The sequence below is a fragment of the Nannobrachium achirus genome, assembly GCF_963921795.1.
Source record: "Nannobrachium achirus genome assembly, chromosome: 20".
Classification (NCBI taxonomy): Eukaryota; Metazoa; Chordata; class Actinopteri; order Myctophiformes; family Myctophidae; genus Nannobrachium; species Nannobrachium achirus.
In genome coordinates this window covers 11810005-11833971 of record NC_137827.1, presented here as the reverse complement: position 1 = coordinate 11833971, position 23967 = coordinate 11810005, and the positions used below count along the sequence as shown (strand labels likewise).

General features: G+C 42.8%; 1 protein-coding gene across 1 annotated transcript in view; it reads right to left on the bottom strand.

The window, feature by feature from the left end:
- dnah1 (dynein, axonemal, heavy chain 1) overlaps positions 1 to 23967 on the bottom strand; it is a gene marked incomplete at both ends in the record, with an annotated part of 101230 nt that overhangs the window by 50882 nt on the left and 26381 nt on the right. Inside the window, 16 exons of the mRNA XM_080750831.1 lie at positions 422 to 529; positions 2260 to 2418; positions 3140 to 3259; positions 4358 to 4552; positions 5358 to 5535; positions 6943 to 7097; positions 7860 to 7951; positions 10177 to 10363; positions 11492 to 11578; positions 12369 to 12518; positions 12610 to 12723; positions 13011 to 13116; positions 15885 to 16073; positions 16234 to 16347; positions 18897 to 19060; positions 21712 to 21852. Coding sequence (XP_080606957.1) covers positions 422 to 529; positions 2260 to 2418; positions 3140 to 3259; positions 4358 to 4552; positions 5358 to 5535; positions 6943 to 7097; positions 7860 to 7951; positions 10177 to 10363; positions 11492 to 11578; positions 12369 to 12518; positions 12610 to 12723; positions 13011 to 13116; positions 15885 to 16073; positions 16234 to 16347; positions 18897 to 19060; positions 21712 to 21852 — 2259 coding nt within the window. The remainder of the gene's footprint in view (positions 1 to 421; positions 530 to 2259; positions 2419 to 3139; positions 3260 to 4357; positions 4553 to 5357; positions 5536 to 6942; positions 7098 to 7859; positions 7952 to 10176; positions 10364 to 11491; positions 11579 to 12368; positions 12519 to 12609; positions 12724 to 13010; positions 13117 to 15884; positions 16074 to 16233; positions 16348 to 18896; positions 19061 to 21711; positions 21853 to 23967) is intronic.

Sequence of the window (23967 nt, the reverse complement as noted above, 5' to 3'; positions counted from 1 at the left end):
CTACACACACACACACACACACACACACACACACACACACACACACACACACACACACACACACACACACACACACACACACACACACACACACACACACAAACACACACACACTGTATATACTGTGTATATATATATTACTTTTCTCCATAATGAGTGCTTTTAGTTTTTTAAGTATATTTTGATGCCAATACTTTTGTATTTTTACTGAAGTACATTTTGTAAATACCAAACTTGTACTTGTAACAGACTATTTCTACAATACGGTATTGATACATGTGAGTATTTGAATTTTGAAGCTCTATGTGCTTTAAAAAAAAGAAAATACTTGCAGAAAATTGCACGTACCAGTAGGTCATCAAAACAAATTTGACATAAAATCTGCGTGTACTGTACATTTACAGCATTTCTATCTGCTTACGTTTCTCCCCTTGTCTTCCTCATCTTCATCTTCTGTCAAGTTACTGATCCCAGCATCATCAAGCCTGTAGTCATAAACCAGGCCCTGCTCTGGAAAACACAGATTGATCTGAAAGAAAGATACATGAACCCATTCAGAACGGGTACACATTTTGTGTTTCATTATTTTATGCTTTAACTATTGAAAAATAGCAGATATACAAGCTCCGCGCTGCGAGCTTGTAGATTTGCTATTTTTGGAAAATCGTGAAAATTAGAATTTTGACCCCATTCTATAAGTGTCTTTTGAATCCTTCTAAGGTTTTTAGAAAAAAAACCTATGTTTCTATGTCAGCAATCTGGCCAGCCATCGTCAAAGAAAAGGTCCTTTTCACTTAACTGGAGCTCAGTTAGTCTGTTCTTGAGAGACTACTATGTCAGTGGTGCTCAAACCTTTTCACGTGAAGGACCCCCAAAATGATATGTATTTGGCCACGGACCCCCATTTCAAAATATCTAGTTCCAGGGACCACCCAGAAGCACGTTTGAGTTACAAACGTTCGCTTTGAAAATACATATATTCAAAGATTTGCTCACATTTTCACGACTTTTTCAACAATAGCAGATCTACAAGCTCGCAGCGCGGCACGCGGTGACGCGCTGTGAGCTTGTATATCTGCTATTTTTCACTGGTTAAAGCATTCAATAATTCTAGGCCTAAATTTAAGGAATACATTTACAATACACATAAACATTCTCAGTGTTAATTTAACTCTGAGCACACATAGACTAGTTACAAACAGATACATTAACAGTAAGGGCACGGTGACGCAGCACTTAACATATTTCATGTATAGAGTACTTTTTAGGATACATTACTCCAATGCACTTTACATGAATGCTTTTTTTTTTTCATTCATCTGTAAAGAAGAAAGAAATGTCCAACACCAGATAAGAGGGAATATTGCATCTATGAAACAAAAAATTACGCAACGCAAAATCACACAGTGCTTCACTGCTTACGCAGAAATGAGGGGTAAAGGATTTCACTGTGTGTATCGTAGACAAACAAAAAAAAAAAAAAGCGTAGCATTTTTTTTTTCTTCAGCATGCAATCCTCAAAGCAGTGACCCTGAGTTGACGGTTTAACCCACTGTTTCTCAAAGTGGATTCCAGGGACTTTGTGGCTTCCTTTATGGGGGTCTAGGTCTGAATACAGTACAAGTCTGTAACTCTAACAGCATACAAATGGAACCAAATGGTCCCTAACGGGTCCATTTGGTTCCATTTGTACACTGGGGAGACCTTGAAATGTAAAAGTTTGAGAAACTTTGCCGCCATGTAGAACCTTCTTCCTGCTCAACAGTGATGTGCACCATTTCAACACAAGACAGGCAAATCATTTACATCTTCCAAAGTTTCGTATTGGTCTATGTCAGTTTTCCATCAGGTTCAGGGGTGCTCAGCTATGGAACAGTAAAATTGCAATCTCATCAAAGTCTACTTCACTCCCTTCACACCCACTTGATGAAATAAAAATCCTCTTAGTCTCCCACACCCACATACACTTGCACCCACGCCCACACCTTTTTCGTTATTTTATTAATTTAATGTACTTTTCATACTGAGTATCATTTATTGTATTATTTTATGTTGCTATGTTGTCTGTTCTTTTTTATTTTATTTTCATTTCTATGATTATTTCGTACTATGCTGTTTAATGAAGTGAGATTAACCTTATAAACCCAACTGTTTTTTTTTTTTAAATCTCACCTGCACAACCCAAGTCAATATAATACTTGTTTCATATGTGTTGTTTTTATTAAAATGTAAAAAATAAAAAAACCCCACTGGTCTAACCTTCTCCGTTGTCATTTTGTCACGGAGCCAGGCGCTGAAGCGCTGGCGGCTGGCAGCGTCCCCGGTGGCTCCTACGCTCCACACCAGAGAGAAGATGAACCAGGGTTCCATCAGCTCCTCCAGGCGCTTCAGTTTGTCTGGGGGAGGCGGTCTGTCGACCTGAGACAACACGACGCATTGTTTTACGAGAGCGGGTGCTTGGACAGGGCGAAACGCATTATACGCTATAGTATATGTACTGTATATCAACTGTATATGTACTGTATATCAACTGTATATGTACTGTATATCAACTGTATATGTACTGTATATCAACTGGGGCGTCACAAGGGGTAGGAAAGTGGGACTGAGTTACCAGGGCCCAAGGTGGAGTAACTTTGGGAACATGTCTCCATTCAGACATATCTCCTGTAGATCTGCTATTTTTGAAAAGTCGTAAAAATGTGCGCAAATCTTTGAATATATGTATTTTTTAAGCGAACATTTGTAACTCAAATTTTGCTTCCGGGGAGGGGTCCCTGGAACTAAATATTTTGAGATGGGGGTCTAGCTGTGGCCAAATACATATCATCTTGGGGGTCCTTCACATGAAAACGTTTGAGCACCACTGACATAGAAACATAAGTTTCTTGCACACATTTTCACGATTTTTCAAAAATAGCAGATCTACAAGCTCGGTGCCGCGCTGTGAGCTTGTATATCTGCTATTTTTCAATAGTTAACATTCATGGGGGGCCCGCAGTGAATCCTTGTACCCAGGGCCCAGAATTTGGTGTGACGCCCCCGTATATCAATATACTTTTAGTACAAAAAAATATAGATATATATTTGGAGAACCACTGCTTTAGTGTGGGTGATTTTTGTTAAGTTGCAGACACACCTCTCTGTGGATGAAGGGGGTGAAGAAGCAGTCCATTAGTTTCAGCAGACTGAAGGTCAGGTTACTATCCATAGAGGTGATCACCTCCTTCACAGACTCACGCACAAATGTGATGGAATCCTAAGCCAAGAAAAGGACACAGATGAGACGTAGTAGCCCCAAAAATGGACACAAACTAACATACAGTATCTAACCTAAACTTTTTTAAATAAAACTTTGGGGGAGCCAATTACCCATTGTCAAATATTGACAACTTTGTCAATATTTTGCCATTATGGGACGCCCGCTGGCCTACTGGTCCAGGCACATACCACTAACGGCGTCGCCGGTTCGATTCCCGATCCGGATGACCTTTGCCGCGTGTTACTCCCCATCTCTCCTCCCATTTCCTGTCAGTCTACTGTCCTCTCAATAAAGGCATAAAAGCCCCCCCCCCCCAAAAAAAAAAAAAAAAAAATATATATATATATATATATATATATATATATATATATGCCAATTAACCATCGCAAAACACATTGTTGTGTGCGGTTGTAACCTATACTGGACCACCTGCTGATGCTGATGAGGAGGCACCGCCGGTAGGACATAGCGCCTGGGGAACACCAACGGATTACGTTCAGCCAGTGACCAAACAAACTCTCCCTGCCCCAGCTTTCCTCTCCACGTCCACAATATAGTCTTTGTAGACGCTCAGCAAGCCATATCCGTCACATGGATTCAAACGCCTCGACTCCGCACTGGTGGATACTAATGCAAAGGTTCCAGGTTCGATCCCCATCTCCTAGCCTCCTCCTGGCTTACGTGTCGAAGTGTCCTTGAGCAAGACACTGAACCCCTAAATGCTCCCGACGAGCAGGTTGGTGCCTTGTGTGGTTTCCTCCACCATCGGTGTGTGAATGTATGTGTGTGTGTGTGTGCAATGGGTGAAAGTGAAATATATCGTCACTGTCCAGCAGAAACCTGAAATCTCCAAGTTTCAAATTTGCACACAAGCACACAACATCTCACAGTAGATGGGCTATTTTCGCAAGTTTAAATATATTTTTTTAAATGATAAATACAAAAGGAACGGTTTTGGACAAGGTTTCCACCCGACAACGACGATATTGTGAGCGCTTTGGAGAAAAGCGCTCCATAAATGCAGTCCATCTACTGTTTCGATCTAAACATTCTCTTGCGATTGTCAGCCCAGTGATGAAGTTTTGTCGTTCTTACCCGTAGGAACGCGGCGAAGAGGGAGTTGAGCTGCTCGGCGTGTTGCCTCAGGGGCCCAGGGAGTGTTTTCAGCCAGCACTCTGTGAAGGGCGTGAGGCCCAGAACGCTGGGCTCCAGGTACACCATTCCACAGCGAGAGACGGTTGCTGGGGACGCCACCGCCAAATCCTGCACCTCGAACATCATGGTCATCGACTGCGGAAAAGTGTTTCAGTGTTCTGAGACTTGGGACTCGGACGGAGAACACCGATGACCTGACAATCCTAACTCTGTGCACTCCAAATCAAATCATGTGGGATCTTGGGATCCACATTGGAATGTCAGCCCAATCAGAGACACATTTTACTTCCATTCTAAAATGTAAAGACTTTCAAAAAGTATAAAACATATGATGATATGTAAATAAAACTGCCTACTAGCTGTGGACAATACATTTGGCACTGAAAGATTAGCTCTAGACACACAGCTCTTCTAGACCTTCTTTAGATCCCTGTAGAGCCACTCCGTTAAAACTGTCAGCTTACAAACTGTATAACACGCCAGGATGGCATGTCAAAAAGTGAAACATCATGATGCGACAGATTATCTAGCTTATAATGACATGCCCAAAATAGGTAGGAAAATGTTTATTTTTTTTATCCATTTAGACCTGAGGCCGATTCTAAAAGTGCCTTCTAAAATGAAAGTTTTCTGAAAACCTTCAAATTCTTATTCAAATTTTTTTAAATAAATTATGTTACTATGTGTAAAGGAGGTGATCCGAACCTCCCCATCCGGCTTCGAACCCGGGTCTCCAGCGTGAAAGTCCAATATCTTAACCATTACTCCAAAGGGCTATCTCTATGGAATGAGGGCAGATACTAGACTTTTGAGGCTTCAGGCTGGGGCTGCGACTCTCTCCACCACATATGTATAGCAACAACTAATGAGAGGTGTTCCCGCATTGAAAGGTGTAACGACATATAGGTTATTACAACAGGTCTAAATGAGAAGCCCTTACGTCAGTGAGTTTGATGATCTCCCCAGAGCTCAGGCATAGTTTCTTGTTGTCGTCCAGGACGGTGTTCATGTTCTCGATCCACACGGCGTCCACCGGCCCGTCAAACATGTACCACTTCTTCTCCTCGTCCGAGGACGCCACGCCTCCGCGGATGAGAGACGACAGGATGCCGTCCGTCCTGCAGAGATGGAGAAGTGGAGGTGGAGGTGATTTAAAAAAAAATAGCAGATCTACAAGCTCACAGCGCGGCACTCGGTGCCGCGCTGTGAGCTTGTATATCTGCTATTTTTCAATGGTTAAAGCAGTCAATAATCCGAGGCCTAAATGGGTTAAAATGTAAAAAAAGAAAAAAGAAAAACACTGGTCTAACCTTCTCCGTTGTCATTTTGTCACGGAGGCATTCACCAAATATTAGAATATTCGAATATCAAAGTCACTATTCGACATTGTTCACCGAAGTCGAATATTCGCTTATTTTTATTTTTTTATTGTTTTCTCTTTAAAAAATATATAGTATATAAAGCTTGGCTAGATAGGAAGTCATAAGAATGAGTTGTCAATGCCCCTGGTGGATGAATTTGTTAATGCTCTATACCAGGGCTTCTCAAACCTTTTTAGGCTGTGACCCCCAAAATGAACATATTTGAACTGCGGACCCCCACCCTGACAAGCACTTGGAATTGTAGGTATTACATTTAATGTGACTCGGTTCCACAGATAAATATTGTGAAAATATCAGATCTACATGCTCGTGAGCATGTAGATCGGCTGTTTTCACAATGTTTGCCTCTTGCTTACTTAATATTTGACAGTTTGGCCAGTCCTGTCGAATATTCGACTATTCGAATACTTTGAGGTTGAATAATTCGAATACTAAAAATCACTATTCGTGAATGCCCCAGTAGGTACTGGGTAATCTTTATTGTCTTTATTGTCCCCACAAGGGATATTTGTCTTCAGTCTGTTCAACAACAACAAAAAAGGTTGAATAATGTTTCAACCTCGTACGCACTAGGGCATTCACGAATAGTGATTTTTAGTATTCGAATTATTCAACCTCAAAGTATTCGAATAGTCGAATATTCGACAGGACTGGCCAAACTGTCAAATATTAAGTCAGCAAGAGGCGAACATTGTGAAAATAGCCGATCTACATACTCACAACGCCTCGCAACGCGAGGCGTTGTGAGCATGTAGAACTGCTATTTTCACAATATTTATCTGCGGAACCGAGTCACATTAAATGTAATACCTACAATTCCAAGTGCTTGTCAGGGTGGGGGATCCGGATCCCCACTTCAAATATGTTTATTTTGTGGTTCACGGCCTAAAAAAGGTTTGAAAACCCCTGGTATAGAGCATTAACAAATTCATCCACCAGGGGCATTGACAACTCATTCTTATGACTTCCTATCTAGCCAAGCTTTATAAACTATATATTTTTTAAAGAGAAAACACTATAAAAAAAAAAACAACGTCGAATAGTGACTTTGATATTCGAATATTCGAATATTTGGTGAATGCCCCAGTGCGCAGGTTTGTGATGTTTGGATCTTAAATAATACAAAACATGTACAGTATTCACCATTCGTGTGTGAGCAGGTCGAACTCGCCGTAGAGCTGTCCCATGGTCACAGACTTTGGGTTGAGGACGTGCGTCTGAACCTCTTTGTACACGCCGCCACTCACAGAGGGCTGGCCCTTCAGGGCGGTCATAGCAGCTCCTAGTGTCTCATAACACTGTCACAACCATGTCATCGTCATAAACACGGCCAGATTGAGGCAGATTCTAGGCCTGTCACAATGATTACATAATCTTCTAATCGCAATTGTTTGAGTTAATCGCAATTATTTTGTCATAATTGTCATAATCGTTTCCATGTTGAAAAGTGTTCATATGTTTTTAAACATTTTCAAAAATAGTGGAAATAGCCCCGCCGGTAGGACATATCTACAAGCTCACAACGCGTCACATGGCGACGCGTTGTGAGCTTGTAGATCGGCTATTTCCACTATCAATGTTTCAAGTATAAAGTTGTCAAATATGTCAGTCGTTTCTTTGTATAATTAGGTTATGTATCATATCTGCCATGAGCAACTTCAAAGCCTAAAAAGCCAAACATAAATGTAATTGTCAACTACAAAAAAACAATTACATTAATCGCAATTATTTACGTGACGATTAATCGTCATGTAAAATGTCATATCGTGACAGGCCTAGACGATTCTACAAATCATCTCTTATCGGTTGGAAGCCTCACACAGTATGTCCAAAACTGTAACTTTTCAGGATCCAAAATTCCAAAAACAGCTAAAGTAGCAGATCTACAAGCTCAAAACACGTCGCCCAGCTTGCTACTTTAGAAGGGCGTTAATTTACGAAAAACACAAAAATTGAGATAAGCGGTTTATGCCCGACAGCAACAACATTTTGTTTTCTGAAAAATGTTGCTACAGTACATAGCTAAGATCTAAAATGATAAAGATGGGTAGAGCACTCACCTTGGTCTTCCCAGATCCACACGGCCCCACCAACATCAGACCATGTCTGACGACCGTGGTCTCATACAGCTGAATGCACTTAGTAACATATCCTGTCAGATAGACGACACACATCGCAATTTTGACTCAACAGGGAACAGAGTACTGATTTATGCTTTGGTTACTCAATAACACAAGCTCACAACGCATCGCAAAGTAACTCCTTGTGAGCATGTGGATCTGCTAAGCTTATATTAAAATTGGCTGATGGGTCGGCGAGCGGACACACCGCCACGTCACTACGACTCAGACATAACCTTAACCATATAGAGCAGGAGTTCCCAAACTTTTTTGTCTCAGGGCACCCCATAAATATTTTTTTTAATCCGAGGCACCCACCCTTACATTATAATTTTCACTCCCAGCACCTTATATTTATAGCATATCATCGTTATCGGGTGGAAACCTTGCATGTTATTATATATATTTATCATTATTATCATCGCGAGGCGTTGTGTGCTTGTAGATCGGCTGTTTTCACTAGTTTTGTGCTACAGTCTTGTATGATGAAGCAGGGCTTTGCTTTACCAAAAGACGTACACATTTGAAACTTGGAGATACAAGGTTTCTGCCAGACAGTGACGATATAGCCGGGGATCCAGTCCCTCAAAATGGGGGAGGACCTGTGATGTTCTGCCACACTTTTTATTTCTGTTTTATCTATTAGTTTGGTCATTAAGGTCCACAGAATGAGAGGCCTGCTCTGCCGGAAACATCGCGAAAAAAAGTTATGGCCATTTGTATATTCACTGTCCCATTGACTCCACTAGAAATATTAAAAAAAGAAAATAAATCTGCTTTAGGTAGCATGTGAGGGGTCAAACTAGGGGTTCTTCATCATTCTGAATCCATTGCAAGCATTTGTTTTGCATGAAAAACTTTCCTTGGCCAACATTTTGGCCACCCGAAACTGTGAAAAGTGGAAAAAAAGTGATGACTCATCACTTTTCAGACTTTTCAGAAGATTTTGGGGGCCAATATTTTGCCCAAGGAAAGTTTTTCATGCAAAACTAATGCTTGCAATGGATTCAGAATGATGAAGAACCCCCAGTTTGACCCCTCACATGCTACTTAAAGCAGATTTTTAATTTATTTTTTAATATTTCTAGTGGAGTCAATGGGACAGTGAATATACAAATGGCCATAACTTTTTTTCGCGATGTTTCCGACAGAGCAGGCCTCTCATTCTGTGGACCATAATGACCAAACTAATAGATAAAACAGAAATAAAAAGTGCGGCAGAACATCACAGGTTCAACCCTATTCCTTGAGCTTTTGGGCATGTGGATCCCAGACTAATATTTTAGTGATATGTTGCGAGGAAAACGTTGAGATAATAGCCATTTTGTTAGAAATGGCTGAAAATACTACGTTCAAAATTATACTAAATATTTTTTTCAAGTGTCCAAATAAATTCCAAATATTATCAAATTATATCGCGGCACCCCTGGACTGCCGTCGCGGCACCCCAGGGTGCCCCATCACCCACTTTGAAAACCCCTGATATAGAGGTCCCACTGCAGCTACACCCACATAAAGGCCCTTTCCTACTGCGCCCGATAACGATAGCGATGTGTCGGCGTTCACATCAATTATGGCGGCTTTTGTTGTGGTGTTGACGCTACCTGATTCACTTCAAATGAAAACCCTATTTTTTATGGTTATCGGGCGAAGTGGGAAAGGGCCTTTAGACCAGTGTTTCTCAACCACTGTGCCTGGGGACCTTTGGTGTGCCCCTGAGAAGGGTCAAGTGTGCCCCTTGAAACTGCTTGAAAACCAGTATTGTATTCATCATTTTAAAAATGATTTAAAGTAGTGAAAACAGCCGATCTACAAGCACACAACGCCTCGCAACGCCTCGCAACGCCTGCGACAGCCTTGTATGATGAAGCAGGGCTTTACTTTGCGAAGAAGCGTACAAATTTGAAACTTGGGAGATACAAGGTTTCTTCCCGAAAGTGACGATATTTGGTGTGCCCATGAAAAGTGTACCCATGCAGAAAAAAGGTTGAGAAACACTTAGCTTTAGACTGACTGTGATAGCATGACATCAGACCCAGACAAACTGTGTCATCATGAGTTGGTGGCACGATGTAGGTGTGAGGGCCACATAGCAAACTAAACTTCTGGTTTTCAAAACCTTTAGAACCCGAGCAAGTGCCCTGATCATAATCCCCTGAACAGCCAGCACGGACCTGATACTGAATTTCCCCCACGCAATTAATAATAAAGGTCTCCCTTATGCCTGAAGGAAAAAAAAGAAGATTAAAACACTGACCGTCCACATCTTTGAGGTTTTTCTTGGCACAGACATTGCGTATGGACTCCTCCAGGGTGCCGTAGTTGATGGGCTCCTCTTTGATTCGGGGGAAGAGATCGGACACGATGCTGTTGAAGAGCTTCAGGTCGTCCTGGAGGAACTTGGGTACGTTGACGTCTCTGATGGCCCGCAGGCAGATCAACTCCTGTGGGGTCAGGGAAGGACAGTAGCCCATGATGATGACAGCTTTCCAAATGGAATTCAATACTCATAACTTTGGTTATGTTTTATTTACTTATTTGATAGTTTGCATTCATTATGCACATTAGCCACTTTCTTGTGCACTTTATTCTCCTTCTATGTTCTAAAGCTGGTTGTACACTGCACTGCGTTTTTTTGTTGCGTTTTGGAAATACGAGATCCTCGAAGGCGTTTTTCAAGCCAAGGAGAGAGAGAGAAGAGAGAGAGAGCAAGGGACCCTGGTCTGAAAATGAATACCAAAAGGGCGGCAGTGTGCAAACATGATTGACATAACATGAGGTTGATTTTTGTATTCACATGCTCCGAAATTCGCTCCAATATTCGGCCAAAAAACACAGCAGAGTGCAAATACAGTACCTTAATTCTTAGAGCATACTTCTATGTGCTCTAATTCGTAAGTGCATTGATCGGCACGTGCACAATAAAATTAATTACACCCATGTTACATGTAATGTGATGTGACAATAAAGTTTGATTCTGATTCTGGATTCTGAGTTTCGTGGGGCATTTTCAACCCTTTATTTGATCATGGTGTAGTGGAGAAAGACAGGAAATCTACCAGGATATAGAGATGGGGAAGGACATGCAGCCTGGGGTGGGATTCAAAGCCAGGTCGGCTGCTCAAGGACTCTACCAGGTGAGACACTGGGGTGCCCAGTGTTTTCTTATGCATTTAACCCATTTAGACCTGAACGCAAATCTGTGTCACTTTAGATTTTAACCACTTTAACCATTATTTTATGCTTTAACTATTAAAAAATAGCAGATATACAAGCTCACGGCGGCGGCACCGAGTGCCGCGCTGCGAGCTTGTAGATCTGCAAATTTTGAAACATTTATGCAAGTCTTTGAATATTTTTTAACCCCATTCTATAAATGTCATAAAATCCGCGGACTCCCATCTCAAAATATGATGTTCCAGGGACCCCCCCAGAAGCAGATATTTGAGTTACAAATGTTCGCTTTTAAAAATAGCTGATCTGCTATTTTTCAATGGTTAAAGCACTAAATATTAAAAGGTTTTCACTGATCCTACTTCAGAGCAGCACAAAACACAAGAACACGAGCTCACCTCATTCATGTCAGAGTTTTCTCTCTTCAGATTTCCTGCAGCTGAGATCACAGTTTTCACAGCTCTCATACCAAAGTCGTAGTGATCCTGTATTTAAAAAAAAGCCAGGTCAATACGTATTTGTGACTACACCTTTATTATATCATAATTACAGACTACTGTAGTTCCAGCATTCATCTTTCACCCATTAATCATCTACATTCCCTTCTACGTCTGAATATGTATTTCACTCTCATGGTTACTCTAGTCTAGCCCCTACAAGCTGCTCTGTCCATATCCTTGAACAACTGTATGTGCAGTTAAATACTCAAGTCTCTTGCTAATCCAATGTAATGTAGGTTCTGAACAACACTCTCACCAAGTCAGATTTATAGCATATGTAAGTACATAAAAATGATACAAATTGTTACTCATCAGGCACATGGCGGTGGCCTTCCTGGGGGTGTGACTAGACCTGGGAGAGTGTTTTCTGCTGGTCTTTCAGTCCGAGTGTATCAAAGGGTGCGTTCGGAAATGCGCACCGGGTCTGGTTAGGGGGGTTAGGGTTAGTTTTAGGCATAGTTTTACTGAGGTTAGGGTTAGGGTTAGGGTTGGATTTAGGCAGTCACTACACTGAGCAGTGAGCACACACCCGGTGCGCATTTCCGAACGCACCCTTTGATACACTCGGACTGAAAGACCTGCAGAAAACACTCTCCCGACTAGACCCAGCAGGTGCCACCATCGTCCAGCACTTACACACCACTAAACCTCCAGACGCACGCCTATGACACTCCACCCCTGCTCCAGTTTTGTGTTTGTGCACAAGAGTGGGTCCACGACGATCTGTTACAAAGTTACATTGGAACTCTCAGGTGAACCTACTCTAGGTTCCCACCTGAGAGCTGAGCTGTTCAGAGGAGAGCTTGAAGGTGATGGTGATCTTCTTGGAGAGGACTTTGGCATCGCTGAAGCCAAATGAGTAGAGGGATATCTCTGCTATCATTGCATAGTCTGGTACCATCATGGCCACAGGACGGAACAGGGCCTGTAGACGGCGCAAGCGCACATGTAAAACTACCAATATCTCCTACCGAACTGTAAATATTTACATTTTAAAATGTATTCCAACAGAGAACCTTGAGATTGTCTGGCAGTTCAGTGCGGCCGGCATAACCAGGGTTCATGGTGATGAAAACAGCACAGGATGGAACCAGAGGGATCTCTGCCCCTTCAAACACAAAGCGCTCTGCCTGGAAAAAAGCAAAAATACTCACTGTTATTTGAGTTGTTTGAGTGTTTTACATGGTTGATCACAAATGTTCATGTTTTTCCATCTAACGTAGGGTGCGTTCACACTCTTGAGTGATATACCCTTTCACTCTCCTTGGGGGAGAGTGAAAGGGGCTTGGAAGAGACATGAAACCATGTGACTTCCATTGGGAATTAATTGGATTCCACTCTCCCCCCTCATCCCCCAAGGACAAGGAGAAGACAAGTCAACTTAATGTGTGTAGCCGGACTTCTGTTAATGACTCACTCTTTGCTGCAGAGCTTTCTGGATGGTGGTGATCTGTTGCGCCACCACAGAGAGCACCTCCACATCGATACGATTAAACTCATCAAAGCACGCCCAAGCACCGGAGCTGGAATGAAACATAGAAACTGATCATAATTGAGTGCCTTTTAGAGTTCTCAACGGGCCTGAAAATAACTGGGCCGGCCCTAACTGGGCCGGCCCGAGGCCTTACCCGGCCTTACCCGGCCCGACTAGCATACATTTTAGGCCCTACCAGACCCAAAAACGTCAGGTCGGGCGGTCGGGTTTGGGAAGAATTTGAGAACTAGTAAAAGTAAAGTAATACAAAAATATATTTTCTTTTTTCATTGAGCCCGAGGCCCTACCCGGCCCGACTAATTAGCATACATTTTAGGCCCAACCCTACCACCCTAATGTCTAACCAATGAACTACTGCCAAACAGCCAGTTATTTCTCCTTTTTCCTTTTCAAGTAGTCACAGAATACACATGCACACGCATTCTCTGCCGCAGTGGGGGGAAAAAAAGATAGATATATCTATTTATCCATAGTTATTCACCATTGAAAACTCTACGGATCACTCCACTGATTAGCAGAACCACTTCAGTGAGATAAACAGAGAGCGGATGGAGTGGCGTTTATTTTCCTGATGGCGTCACGTGTCAGTCACTTCATATGTTCCGTTTTCCACTGTGTTTCCAGTTTTTAGCCACCAGCTCCATCTGGTGGCTAACTAAAAATAAATCGTAATGGGCAGCCCCCAGCCGCTGCACCATCCAAATTTACATTATCATACAGCAGCGGGAGGGGGATGGGGATGGGGAGGGGGAGGGGGAGGGAGAGTGGGAGGGGGAGTGGGAGTGGGAGTGGGAGTGGGAGGGGGAGGGGAAGGGGAAGGGGGATGGGGAGCGGATGGGGTGGGCGCTCGATGTGGGTTCTGCACCGGGTGGCATGCACACAATTTGGCGCCTATGGTTGGTAGTCATGGCTGCCAGTTCCCACCTGACATACCGATGTACCAAACTGTACTGAATAACTGCTAGCTTGCATAGCGTCTTGAGACTAGGACTAAACCTAAAGTCTAATATGTACAGGTCTTTAGATTTGCCCTTTCCTCCAAAGAGCATGATACGATCTCCCAGCAGGCAACAGCACATCCTACACGTCGCTGAGCACGGGCCTTCCCCCTTGGGCACAATCTTCTTCCACATGAAGGTCTGGGGATTAAATTTCCACAGATCATTGAAATCCCGGTCATAATGGTTCCGTCCACCAAATATGTACAGCTCTCCTTTGTAGGCAAAGGCTGAATGGCCAGAGCGTCCACCTGGACAAAGCTGTGCAGCAGGCGTGGTCACCCAGCAGTCGGTCTCTGTGTCAAACACTCTGATGTCGTAGTACTGGTAGCACTGGTACCCTTCTCCCCCAAATGCAAACATCCTTGTCCCGATGATGGTGGCAGAGTGATTTGATGAATGAGGTGCAGGAGTACCTCTGGTGTTAATGAAACACCACACCGTTGTGGTGGTGTCCAACTTGCAGATGTCATTGGTGTATCCGTTCCAGTGTCCATTCCTACCTCCATGGATGTACATGACCTTCCCCAAGACACAGGCTGAGTGCCAGGCCCTCGCCGCTGGAACAACTCCAGATGTCCTCGGCTTCAACCATCCGTGGGTGTCGACATCAAATGCATAAAGCACGTTGCAGTACGTTCCGTATCCCTTATATCCTCCCCAGATGTAGACCGTGTCTTCTATCGACGCAGCTGTGTGGCCGCAGCTCACGGAGGGAACCTCGTGGAGACTTCCAGTTGTCGCTGGTGGTAACCTCCTCCAGCATAAAGACACTGTGTTGAAGACATGCACACCAAACTGAGGATCGCCGTCCCGTCCGAAGGAGTACAGCTCGTTTCCCACGACAACAGCAGCGTGATAACTGCCTTTATTTGGTGCTCCATTGAGATGAACGGTCCAATGTATCATTTCACACACCAGCAGCACTGTGGATTAATTCGGTTTTGCTCTGTAAAAGAATGCAGTTCTATTGTGTGTGACCACTTATATAGGTACAGCAGTACAAACATCATGGAACGTTTGTCCAATATATGAAGCCAATGCTCTTTATTCTTCCATATATGGTAAAGTGATCTAGGGTTAGGGTTAGGGTCACACTGCCACACACAGAGATATATGTGTAATTTATAGACATCTTTTTTTATATTTAAAATATGGGGTCATACGTCATAGATACATCACAGGTGACCAATGTCACAGACTGGCTACGAGGCTACAAGTTCAAGATGCAGTTTTAATGTTGTCTGAGTTTGATCTAAATATAAGCATATCGATGCCAATACTTGCATACTCTTACTCAAGTAAAAAGAAATTAAGGATTTTAACATAAAGGAGTAAAAGGAGTATTTCTACATTGTGGTATTGCTACTTTTACTTAAGTAAAGAGTACTTCTTCCATCACTGTTGAATGAGCTGCGAGAGAAGCGCTCACACCGAAAAGGAATCCTAAAGACGTGTGATGGAAATTATGGACATATCTCACTACTGTATCAGCTGTAGCTTGCATAACATCTATGCTGTGTATGCCATTACACTTTGAGGTATACAGTATGTTCCTCTTACTGTACCTAATTCTGTCACAATTATTACATAATCGTCTAATCACAATTATTTGACATAATCACAATTATTTTGTCATAATCATTTCCATGTTGGGGGAGGGAAGGGGAAAAGGAGAGAGAGAAACCCGAGCAGATACCCCATGGTAAGAGGTCCCCACCCGGATGAAGCAATTTGCGACAGTGGTAACAAAAAATCCCCTCTTAAAATGTCATAATGGTGACATCCTTAACCGTACCTGGCCAGGCCCTTGAGGAACTTGCCCATGGCGATGACATCCAGTTGGTCCGAGCAGTTGAAGACCACCGTCTGGACGGCCAGGGCCTTGCCAAGGTCTTTGGTGGTCTCCGTCTTCCCCGTCCCCGCCGGGCCGGCCGGGGCGCCGCCCAACTTCAGGTGCAGAGCGCCTGTCAGGGTCAGGTAACATCTGCAAGATATTATGTAATATTATGTAACAGGGACCCTAACCCTTGGGTTACAAATGTTCGCTTTAAAAAAAAGATATATCCAAGATTTTCAAGAATTTTCACAACTTTTCAGCAGTGTGCAACCAGCTTTACTCTTTAGATAACAAACCAGAGACGTGCCTGTCAGTGAGTGGTGTGATAACCAGACGTCCAGAGTTACCCAGATACTCGTATCCATACAGGAACTCTGCATTCACTGCTCGTACGTACAGATCCTCTCTGGACCAGTAATATCTGCAAAGTGAAGATCATGACTTGTTACAGCTAAAATCCATAACTTGTACAGTATATAGCAGACCTGGGCATTGTGCGGCCCGGGGGCCGTATGCGGCCCTTTGGTTCAATCTGACCGGCCCTTGTAGGGTTAATGGCAAATTACAAAATAAACACATTTTCTAATTTTACCTCATGCATGGACTAAAGCTGCTTTTCTTTTATTTATACGTTTTTTTATTCACGTACATATGGACACAATGCGTACATCAGCACGTGTGTGTGATCATTGGATGTTGTCTCAATAACAAGCAACCCATCAGAAATGGCTAAAGTGGCTAAAAAAAAGAAAAGTTAAGGCAGAATGCCGGGTTTTCAACAAAAATTAGACTGCTAAGTATTTATTTAAGTCGGGTAAAGCTGTGTCTGTGTGTTTAGTTTGCTGGGAGCACATCTTGTGGGGAGCACTGCCTTTTGGCCCGGCCCTCCACAATATTTTCTGTTGTTCATGTGGCCCCATGGAAAAAATAATTGCCCACCCCTGGTATATAGTATACCCCGGATCCAAACTCTATTCTCTTGCATGATACACCAAATCACTGCCGCTCATCCAGGGGACAGGGACATGCTGGGCCCCTGATTCAGCCCGGGAAAAAGAGTTGGAGAGGCCCTCATTGCGCGCTATAGAGAGAGATCTCTCTCTATAGCGCTGCTGCTAATCAAAGATTTGTGACAAAGTGACAAGCCAGTGGGCCAATTACATGAGTTATATTTCGTCGTTGTCGGGTGGAAACCTTGTTTGTCCAAAACCGTTTGTTTTGTATTTATCATTTTAAAAATGATTTAAATTAGTGAAAACAGCCGTTCTACAAGCACACACATCTGCTGTTTTCACTACTTTTGTGCAACGCCCTTGTATGATGAAGCAGGGCTTCGCTTTGCGAAAGAAAAATATAAATTTGAAGGTATATACAAGATACAAGGTTTCTGTCCGACAGGTCAATTTACTTTGTTGGCCGCCCAGCCCCCAAAATGGAATGAAGGCCAACATTTTATTTTCCTAATGGCCGGCCTGGACCGGCTGGGAATGAACCGGCCGTTCGGGAGTTGTCCCGCTTTTCCCAATGGCCAGCACGTCCCTGCCAGGGGAGGTATTGCACTTATGAACTTCAGGCAGTACTACTGGTTATCAGTAGGTGCCCTAGGTTGCTCAATGGGAGAGTAGGGAGACCACCTCCAGCCACTGCAGATAAGCTAGTTATAGCTTATTAATATTACCATACAGATTGGTTACAGTAAGGTTTTATTTCACACTGTCAAATTATTTCAAAGTGACATGGTGAAGGGGAATCCTTGATCAGCCTGGAATTATTTTATACTTTAGCTATTGAAAAATAGCAGATATACAAGCTCACAGCGCGGCACCGAGTGCTGCGCTGCAAGCTTATAGATCATACATGGGCAACTGGCGGCCCGGGGGACACATGCGGCCCCCACCTTCACTTAATGCGGCCCGCAGTTTAATTTTTGAAATACTGATATATTACTGATTTCGGCTGTTACAATTCCAAACATGCAAACATGACCCGCTTTAATTACTTCAGTCTATATTATTAGCTTAATGACTAGTACTAGTATTTTTTATGTCCAATGTAAATACATTTATGAACTTAAAGTCAACATAAGAACATATAAATGCATTTGAAATACATAAATGATAATACTTTTCAGGATTCCAATTCAAAAATAGATACAAATAATTCAGGATTTCATTTAAAAAATAGCAAAAATAGCCGATCTACAAGCTCAAAACGTTTTTAGCTTGTAGATCGGCTATTTTGCTTATTTTTAGCTGTATGTAGTGTGGCCCTCTGGAGTGACTGAGTGAGTGTGAAAATAAAGTGGCCATCTCCATCATCAAAGTTGCCCACCCCTGTTATAGATCTACTATATTTGTAAAAATCATGAAAATGTGTGCAACTTTGTGCATATTTTTAAAGCGAACATTTGTAACTCAAATATTTGCTTCTGGTGGGTCCCTGATACATAATATTTCGAGACGGGGGTTGGCGGCCAGATACATATAGTTCTAGGGGGTCCTTGACATGAAAATGTTTGAGAACCACTGACGTAGAAACATGCATTTTACAAAGAAAAAAGGATTTAGAAGAATCAGGTCAAAGATATTCAAATACTTGAATGTTGAAAACAAAATGTTCACGATTTAAAAAAAATAGCAGATCTACAAGATCACCGTGAGCTTATATATCTGCTATTTTTTGAATAGTTAAAGCATAAAATAATGGTTAAAGTAATAACGAGTTCCCGGTCTAAATAAACAAACAATAAACAAACAAATTGTAGAAAAAAGAAGTTGAGATCCGAGCACTCGAGGAGATTAAATAAACATTGTTTTATTTTAATCCCCTCGAGTGCTCGGATCTCAACTTCTTTTTTCTACAATATTTTAATCCCACTGATCCTAGAAGCACCACTTATACATTTTTACTATACGATTTTATCTCCCTTGAGCACCCGGTTGTTCTCTGCTTTTCAATAAACAAACACACCTGAGCTGACTGATCCACTGGAAGTCATTGACACTGGAGACGTGCTCCTGCACCAGCTTGGCTGCCACGTCCTTGGCATGGACCTCAATGACGATGAGAGCAGAGAGCACGGCCCTCTGCATGCCAGTCAGACGTCCTCTCACCAGCCGCACCAAGTCCTCCAGCTACAGTTCACCACACACCAGCAGGAAATGATAAGAGTGTCACGTTACTATACTTATTTTTAGGGATGTCCCGATCGGGATCGGTGATCGGGTACCGGATCGAATCGGGGTGAAAAAAGATCGGATCGGGTGCAAAAATATGTGATCGGGATCGGAAGCAAAAAAACGTGATCGGGACATCCCTACTTATTTTATATTTGATCGTTGTCGGGTGAAAACCTTGTATGTCCAAAACCCGTTTGTTTTGTATTCATCATTTTTAAAAAGATTTAGAATAGTGAAAATAGCCGATCTGCAAGCACACAACGTTGTGCTTGCAGATCTGCTATTTTCACTAGTTTTGTGCAACAGTCTTGTGTGATGAAGCAGGGCTTTACACTAAAAAACTAATTTGAAACTTGGAGATAAAAGGTTTCTGCACAACAGTGACGAAACAGTGTCATATTACTTTACTTATTTTATATTTAATTGTTTGCTAAATCAGCTACAATAAACTCTTCAAGCTCAACAATGGTTCGCACTGCAACACATTGTGAGCTTGCCATTTTCGAAGACTTCTGTAAATCTTTTGCCTGTGATGATAACATGTCCAAAATATCGTTGTTGTCGGGTGGAAACCTTGTATGTCCAAAACCGTTCGTTTTGTATTCGTCATTTTAAAAATCAACTGGTGAAAACAGCCAATCTACAAGCACACAACGCCTTGCACCGCGAGGCGTTGTGTGCTTGTAGATCTGCTGTTTTCACCACTTTCGTGCGACGGCCTTGTATGATGAAACAAGGCTTTAATTTACGAAAGAACGTACAAATCTGACACTTGGAGATACAAGGTTTCTTCCCGACAGTGAGGATATGTAAAAGATACTTCTTCCATCAGTGGTGTCGTGCAAAAGAGTGAAATCCCAGGCCCCAGACCTGTGTCTGAAGCTGTGGGTAGAGACGTATGTAACAGACCTAATAATAATAATAGTTACCTACTCCTCCCGCGGGGGAAATTGAGTATTTTACAGCCTAACCCAGCTACAGTGAGCAATTAGGGGTTAAGAGTCTTGCTCAGGGACACACATCGACATTGCTATCCTACCAGGGACAACCAGGGGAACTGGTTCCCCGGGCAGGCTCCCTAACCATTCAGCTATGGCTGCCCCTAACCTGTATCTGAAGCTGTGGGTAGAGCGTATGTAACAGACCTGTGTCTGAAGCTGTGGGTAGAGACGTATGTAACAGACCTGTGTCTGAAGCTGTGGGTAGAGACATATGTAACAGACCTGTGTCTGAAGCTGTGAGTAGAGACGTATGTAACAGACCTGTGTCTGAAGCTGTGGGTAGAGACGTATGTAACAGACCTGTGTCTGGAGCTGTGGGTAGAGACGTATGTAACAGACCTGTGTCTGAAGCTGTGGGTAGAGACGTATGTAACAGACCTGTGTCTGAAGCTGTGGGTAGAGACGTTGTAACAGACCTGTGTCTGGAGCTGTGGGTAGAGACGTATGTAACAGACCTGTGTCTGAAGCTGTGGGTAGAGACGTATGTAACAGACCTGTGTCTGAAGCTGTGGGTAGAGACGTATGTAACAGACCTGTATCTGAAGCTGTGGGTAGAGCGTATGTAACAGACCTGTGTCTGAAGCTGTGGGTAGAGACGTATGTAACAGACCTGTGTCTGAAGCTGTGGGTAGAGACGTATGTAACAGACCTGTGTCTGAAGCTGTGAGTAGAGACGTATGTAACAGACCTGTGTCTGAAGCTGTGGGTAGAGCGTATGTAACAGACCTGTGTCTGAAGCTGTGGGTAGAGCGTTGTAACAGACCTGTGTCTGAAGCTGTGGGTAGAGCGTTGTAACAGACCTGTGTCTGAAGCTGTGGGTAGAGCGTATGTAACAGACCTGTGTCTGAAGCTGTGGGTAGAGCGTTGTAACAGACCTGTGTCTGAAGCTGTGGGTAGAGACGTATGTAACAGACCTGTGTCTGGAGCTGTGGGTAGAGACGTATGTAACAGACCTGTGTCTGAAGCTGTGGGTAGAGCGTATGTAACAGACCTGTGTCTGGAGCTGTGGGTAGAGCGTATGTAACAGACCTGTGTCTGAAGCTGTGGGTAGAGCGTTGTAACAGACCTGTGTCTGAAGCTGTGGGTAGAGACGTATGTAACAGACCTGTGTCTGAAGCTGTGGGTAGAGACGTTGTAACAGACCTGTGTCTGAAGCTGTGGGTAGAGCGTTGTAACAGACCTGTGTCTGAAGCTGTGGGTAGAGACGTATGTAACAGACCTGTATCTGAAGCTGTGGGTAGAGCGTATGTAACAGACCTGTGTCTGAAGCTGGGGGTAGAGACGTATGTAACAGACCTGTGTCTGAAGCTGTGGGTAGAGACGTATGTAACAGACCTGTGTCTGAAGCTGTGGGTAGAGACGTATGTAACAGACCTGTATCTGAAGCTGTGGGTAGAGCGTATGTAACAGACCTGTGTCTGGAGCTGTGGGTAGAGACGTATGTAACAGACCTGTGTCTGAAGCTGTGGGTAGAGGCGTTGTAACAGACCTGTGTCTGAAGCTGGGGGTAGAGACGTATGTAACAGACCTGTGTCTGAAGCTGTGGGTAGAGACGTATGTAACAGACCTGTGTCTGAAGCTGTGGGTAGAGCGTATGTAACAGACCTGTGTCTGGAGCTGTGGGTAGAGGCGACTGGCCAGGTCTCCCTGCTCCAGGGCCTGTGAGACCTCCATGGTCCAGAACACCTGACAGCCAGCGATGACCACCTGTCCAGGCCAGGACAACACCCACTCTGTACGGGCCTTCTGTCGGAGGGACACACAGAACAACACATCCAATTTACATATTGAACCGCCATGTTTCTCAAAGCAAAACCTTGAAACCTAACTGTTATGAGTGGTGGCTATAATCTTTACCTTTCACCCCCCCCCCCATTTTACACTGTCAGATTTAAATGAACACTCAGGACTTTACAGTGTACAGCACTATTCACCCAAGATATTCAACTATTTTCCCAACTGGTTTACTTATTGTGCCTTTGACTTTTATTGTTGTGATATGCTTTTGCTGTTTATTTTGTTGGTTCAATTGTCCATATTGTTTTTTTTTTCTTTTTCTTTTTTTGTCTTTTAATGTATTTTAATGTTTCATTTGTAATAGATGTGTATATCCCACATTGATGTGATATTATCCTATGAATGTACACATATTCCCAGATAATGCCACTTCTCAAGCCCCTGGAGTGTACTCTTGTAAGTGATAATAAACAAACAAACCATTTTTGGGGGTACGCAAATGCAATATAATGAGCACCAGAAAATATTTAACTGAAAATGTACTATACATTTGTGTACATTTAAGGTTACTAAAACAATCTGGACCAGGGGTGGGCAACCTTAGGTACGGGTGCCAACATTGGCACAGGGGAGGGTGATCACTGGCACACTGGCATACAGTAAGTGTGAGAGAGAGCTTATTTTTCTTTTAAAATTAAATATTACAAAAGTTTTAGTCAGTAAAGTCCCCTGACTTTACTGACTGGGAGATAGGTGTAATGATCATTACATCCTGAAAGAAAATATTACAAAAGGTTATTATGTACAGCCTATCGACAATCAAAATCAGTTGGAAATAAACAATTTTAATATGGTGATCAAACTTAAAGTTGATATGGCACACACTATCAAGAAAATTCACATGGCCCTTCTTGCCAAAAAGTTTGCCGACCCCTGTTCTGGACTGTATACAAACCGATACCTCCCACTGAAGAATACAGAATAAAACAAACAGTAGGCTAGTGCAGTGGTTCTCAACCTGTTTTGGGGGGGTCCCCAGATGATTAACTTATGTGCAACATTGTTTTCTCACTCAAACAGTAAACAAACCAACATAAAGTTTAAGTGCAAAGAGTGTATCTGCACATTTCTAAATTAACAATTTAATACCTCTAAAATGACAAATTAAACATTGGCTAAATTGTCAAATATTAGAGGCGGATATTGTGAAATTAGCCGATCTACATGCTCACATTGCCTCGCAGCGCGTATTTTCACAATAGAGTAGTGAAGTGTGATGTAATTTACACATCCTACCTGGTTCGCTGTTTTCTTCCCCCATTCTGAATTCCCATAGACCTTTTTCATATCGCGTCATATAAGAACTGTGTTCCAATTATAAACAAATGATCTCAGCGGTTTGACTCATATGGATATGAAGAATCAACTGATGGTGAAAAAACGCTAATGTTACTGTTGCTGAATTAGTTACATTTTCGCTAGAAATAGGCTCTATCACTTATGAGTGACTGACTATCATAAACCATACGGAGCCACCTCGCCGACAATATCGCAAAGACCGTTTGTTTATTTTTGGACCACAATGCTTATATGACACAATTTAAGATGACCAAATGTTATTCTCCATAGAGAATTACTTCCGTGGAACCGGGGGATGAGCGAGTCACGTCATGACTTCACTGTTCTATAGAACCATGTTATACAAAATATAATCTTAGTGCTCGTCAGGATGGGGTTAAAATATGATTATTTTGGGGGTCGTGGCCTGAAAAGGTTGAGAACCACTGGGCTAGTGCAGGGGTTTTCAAAGTGGGTGACGGGGCACCCTGGGGTGCCGCGACAGCAGTCCAGGGGTGCCGCGAGATAACTTGATAATATTTGGAATTTATTTGGACACCTAAAAAAAATATTTAGTATCATTTTAAACTTGAAGTACAAAGTTATTTTCAGTCAGTTCTAACCAGAATGGCTATTATCTCAACGTTTTCCTCGCAACATAATCACTAAAATATCGTCACTGTCGGGCAGAAACCTCTGTCGCACAAAACTAGTGAAAACAGCCGATCTACAAGCACACAACGCCTCGCAATGCGAGGCGTTGTGTGCTTGTAGATCTGCTGTTTC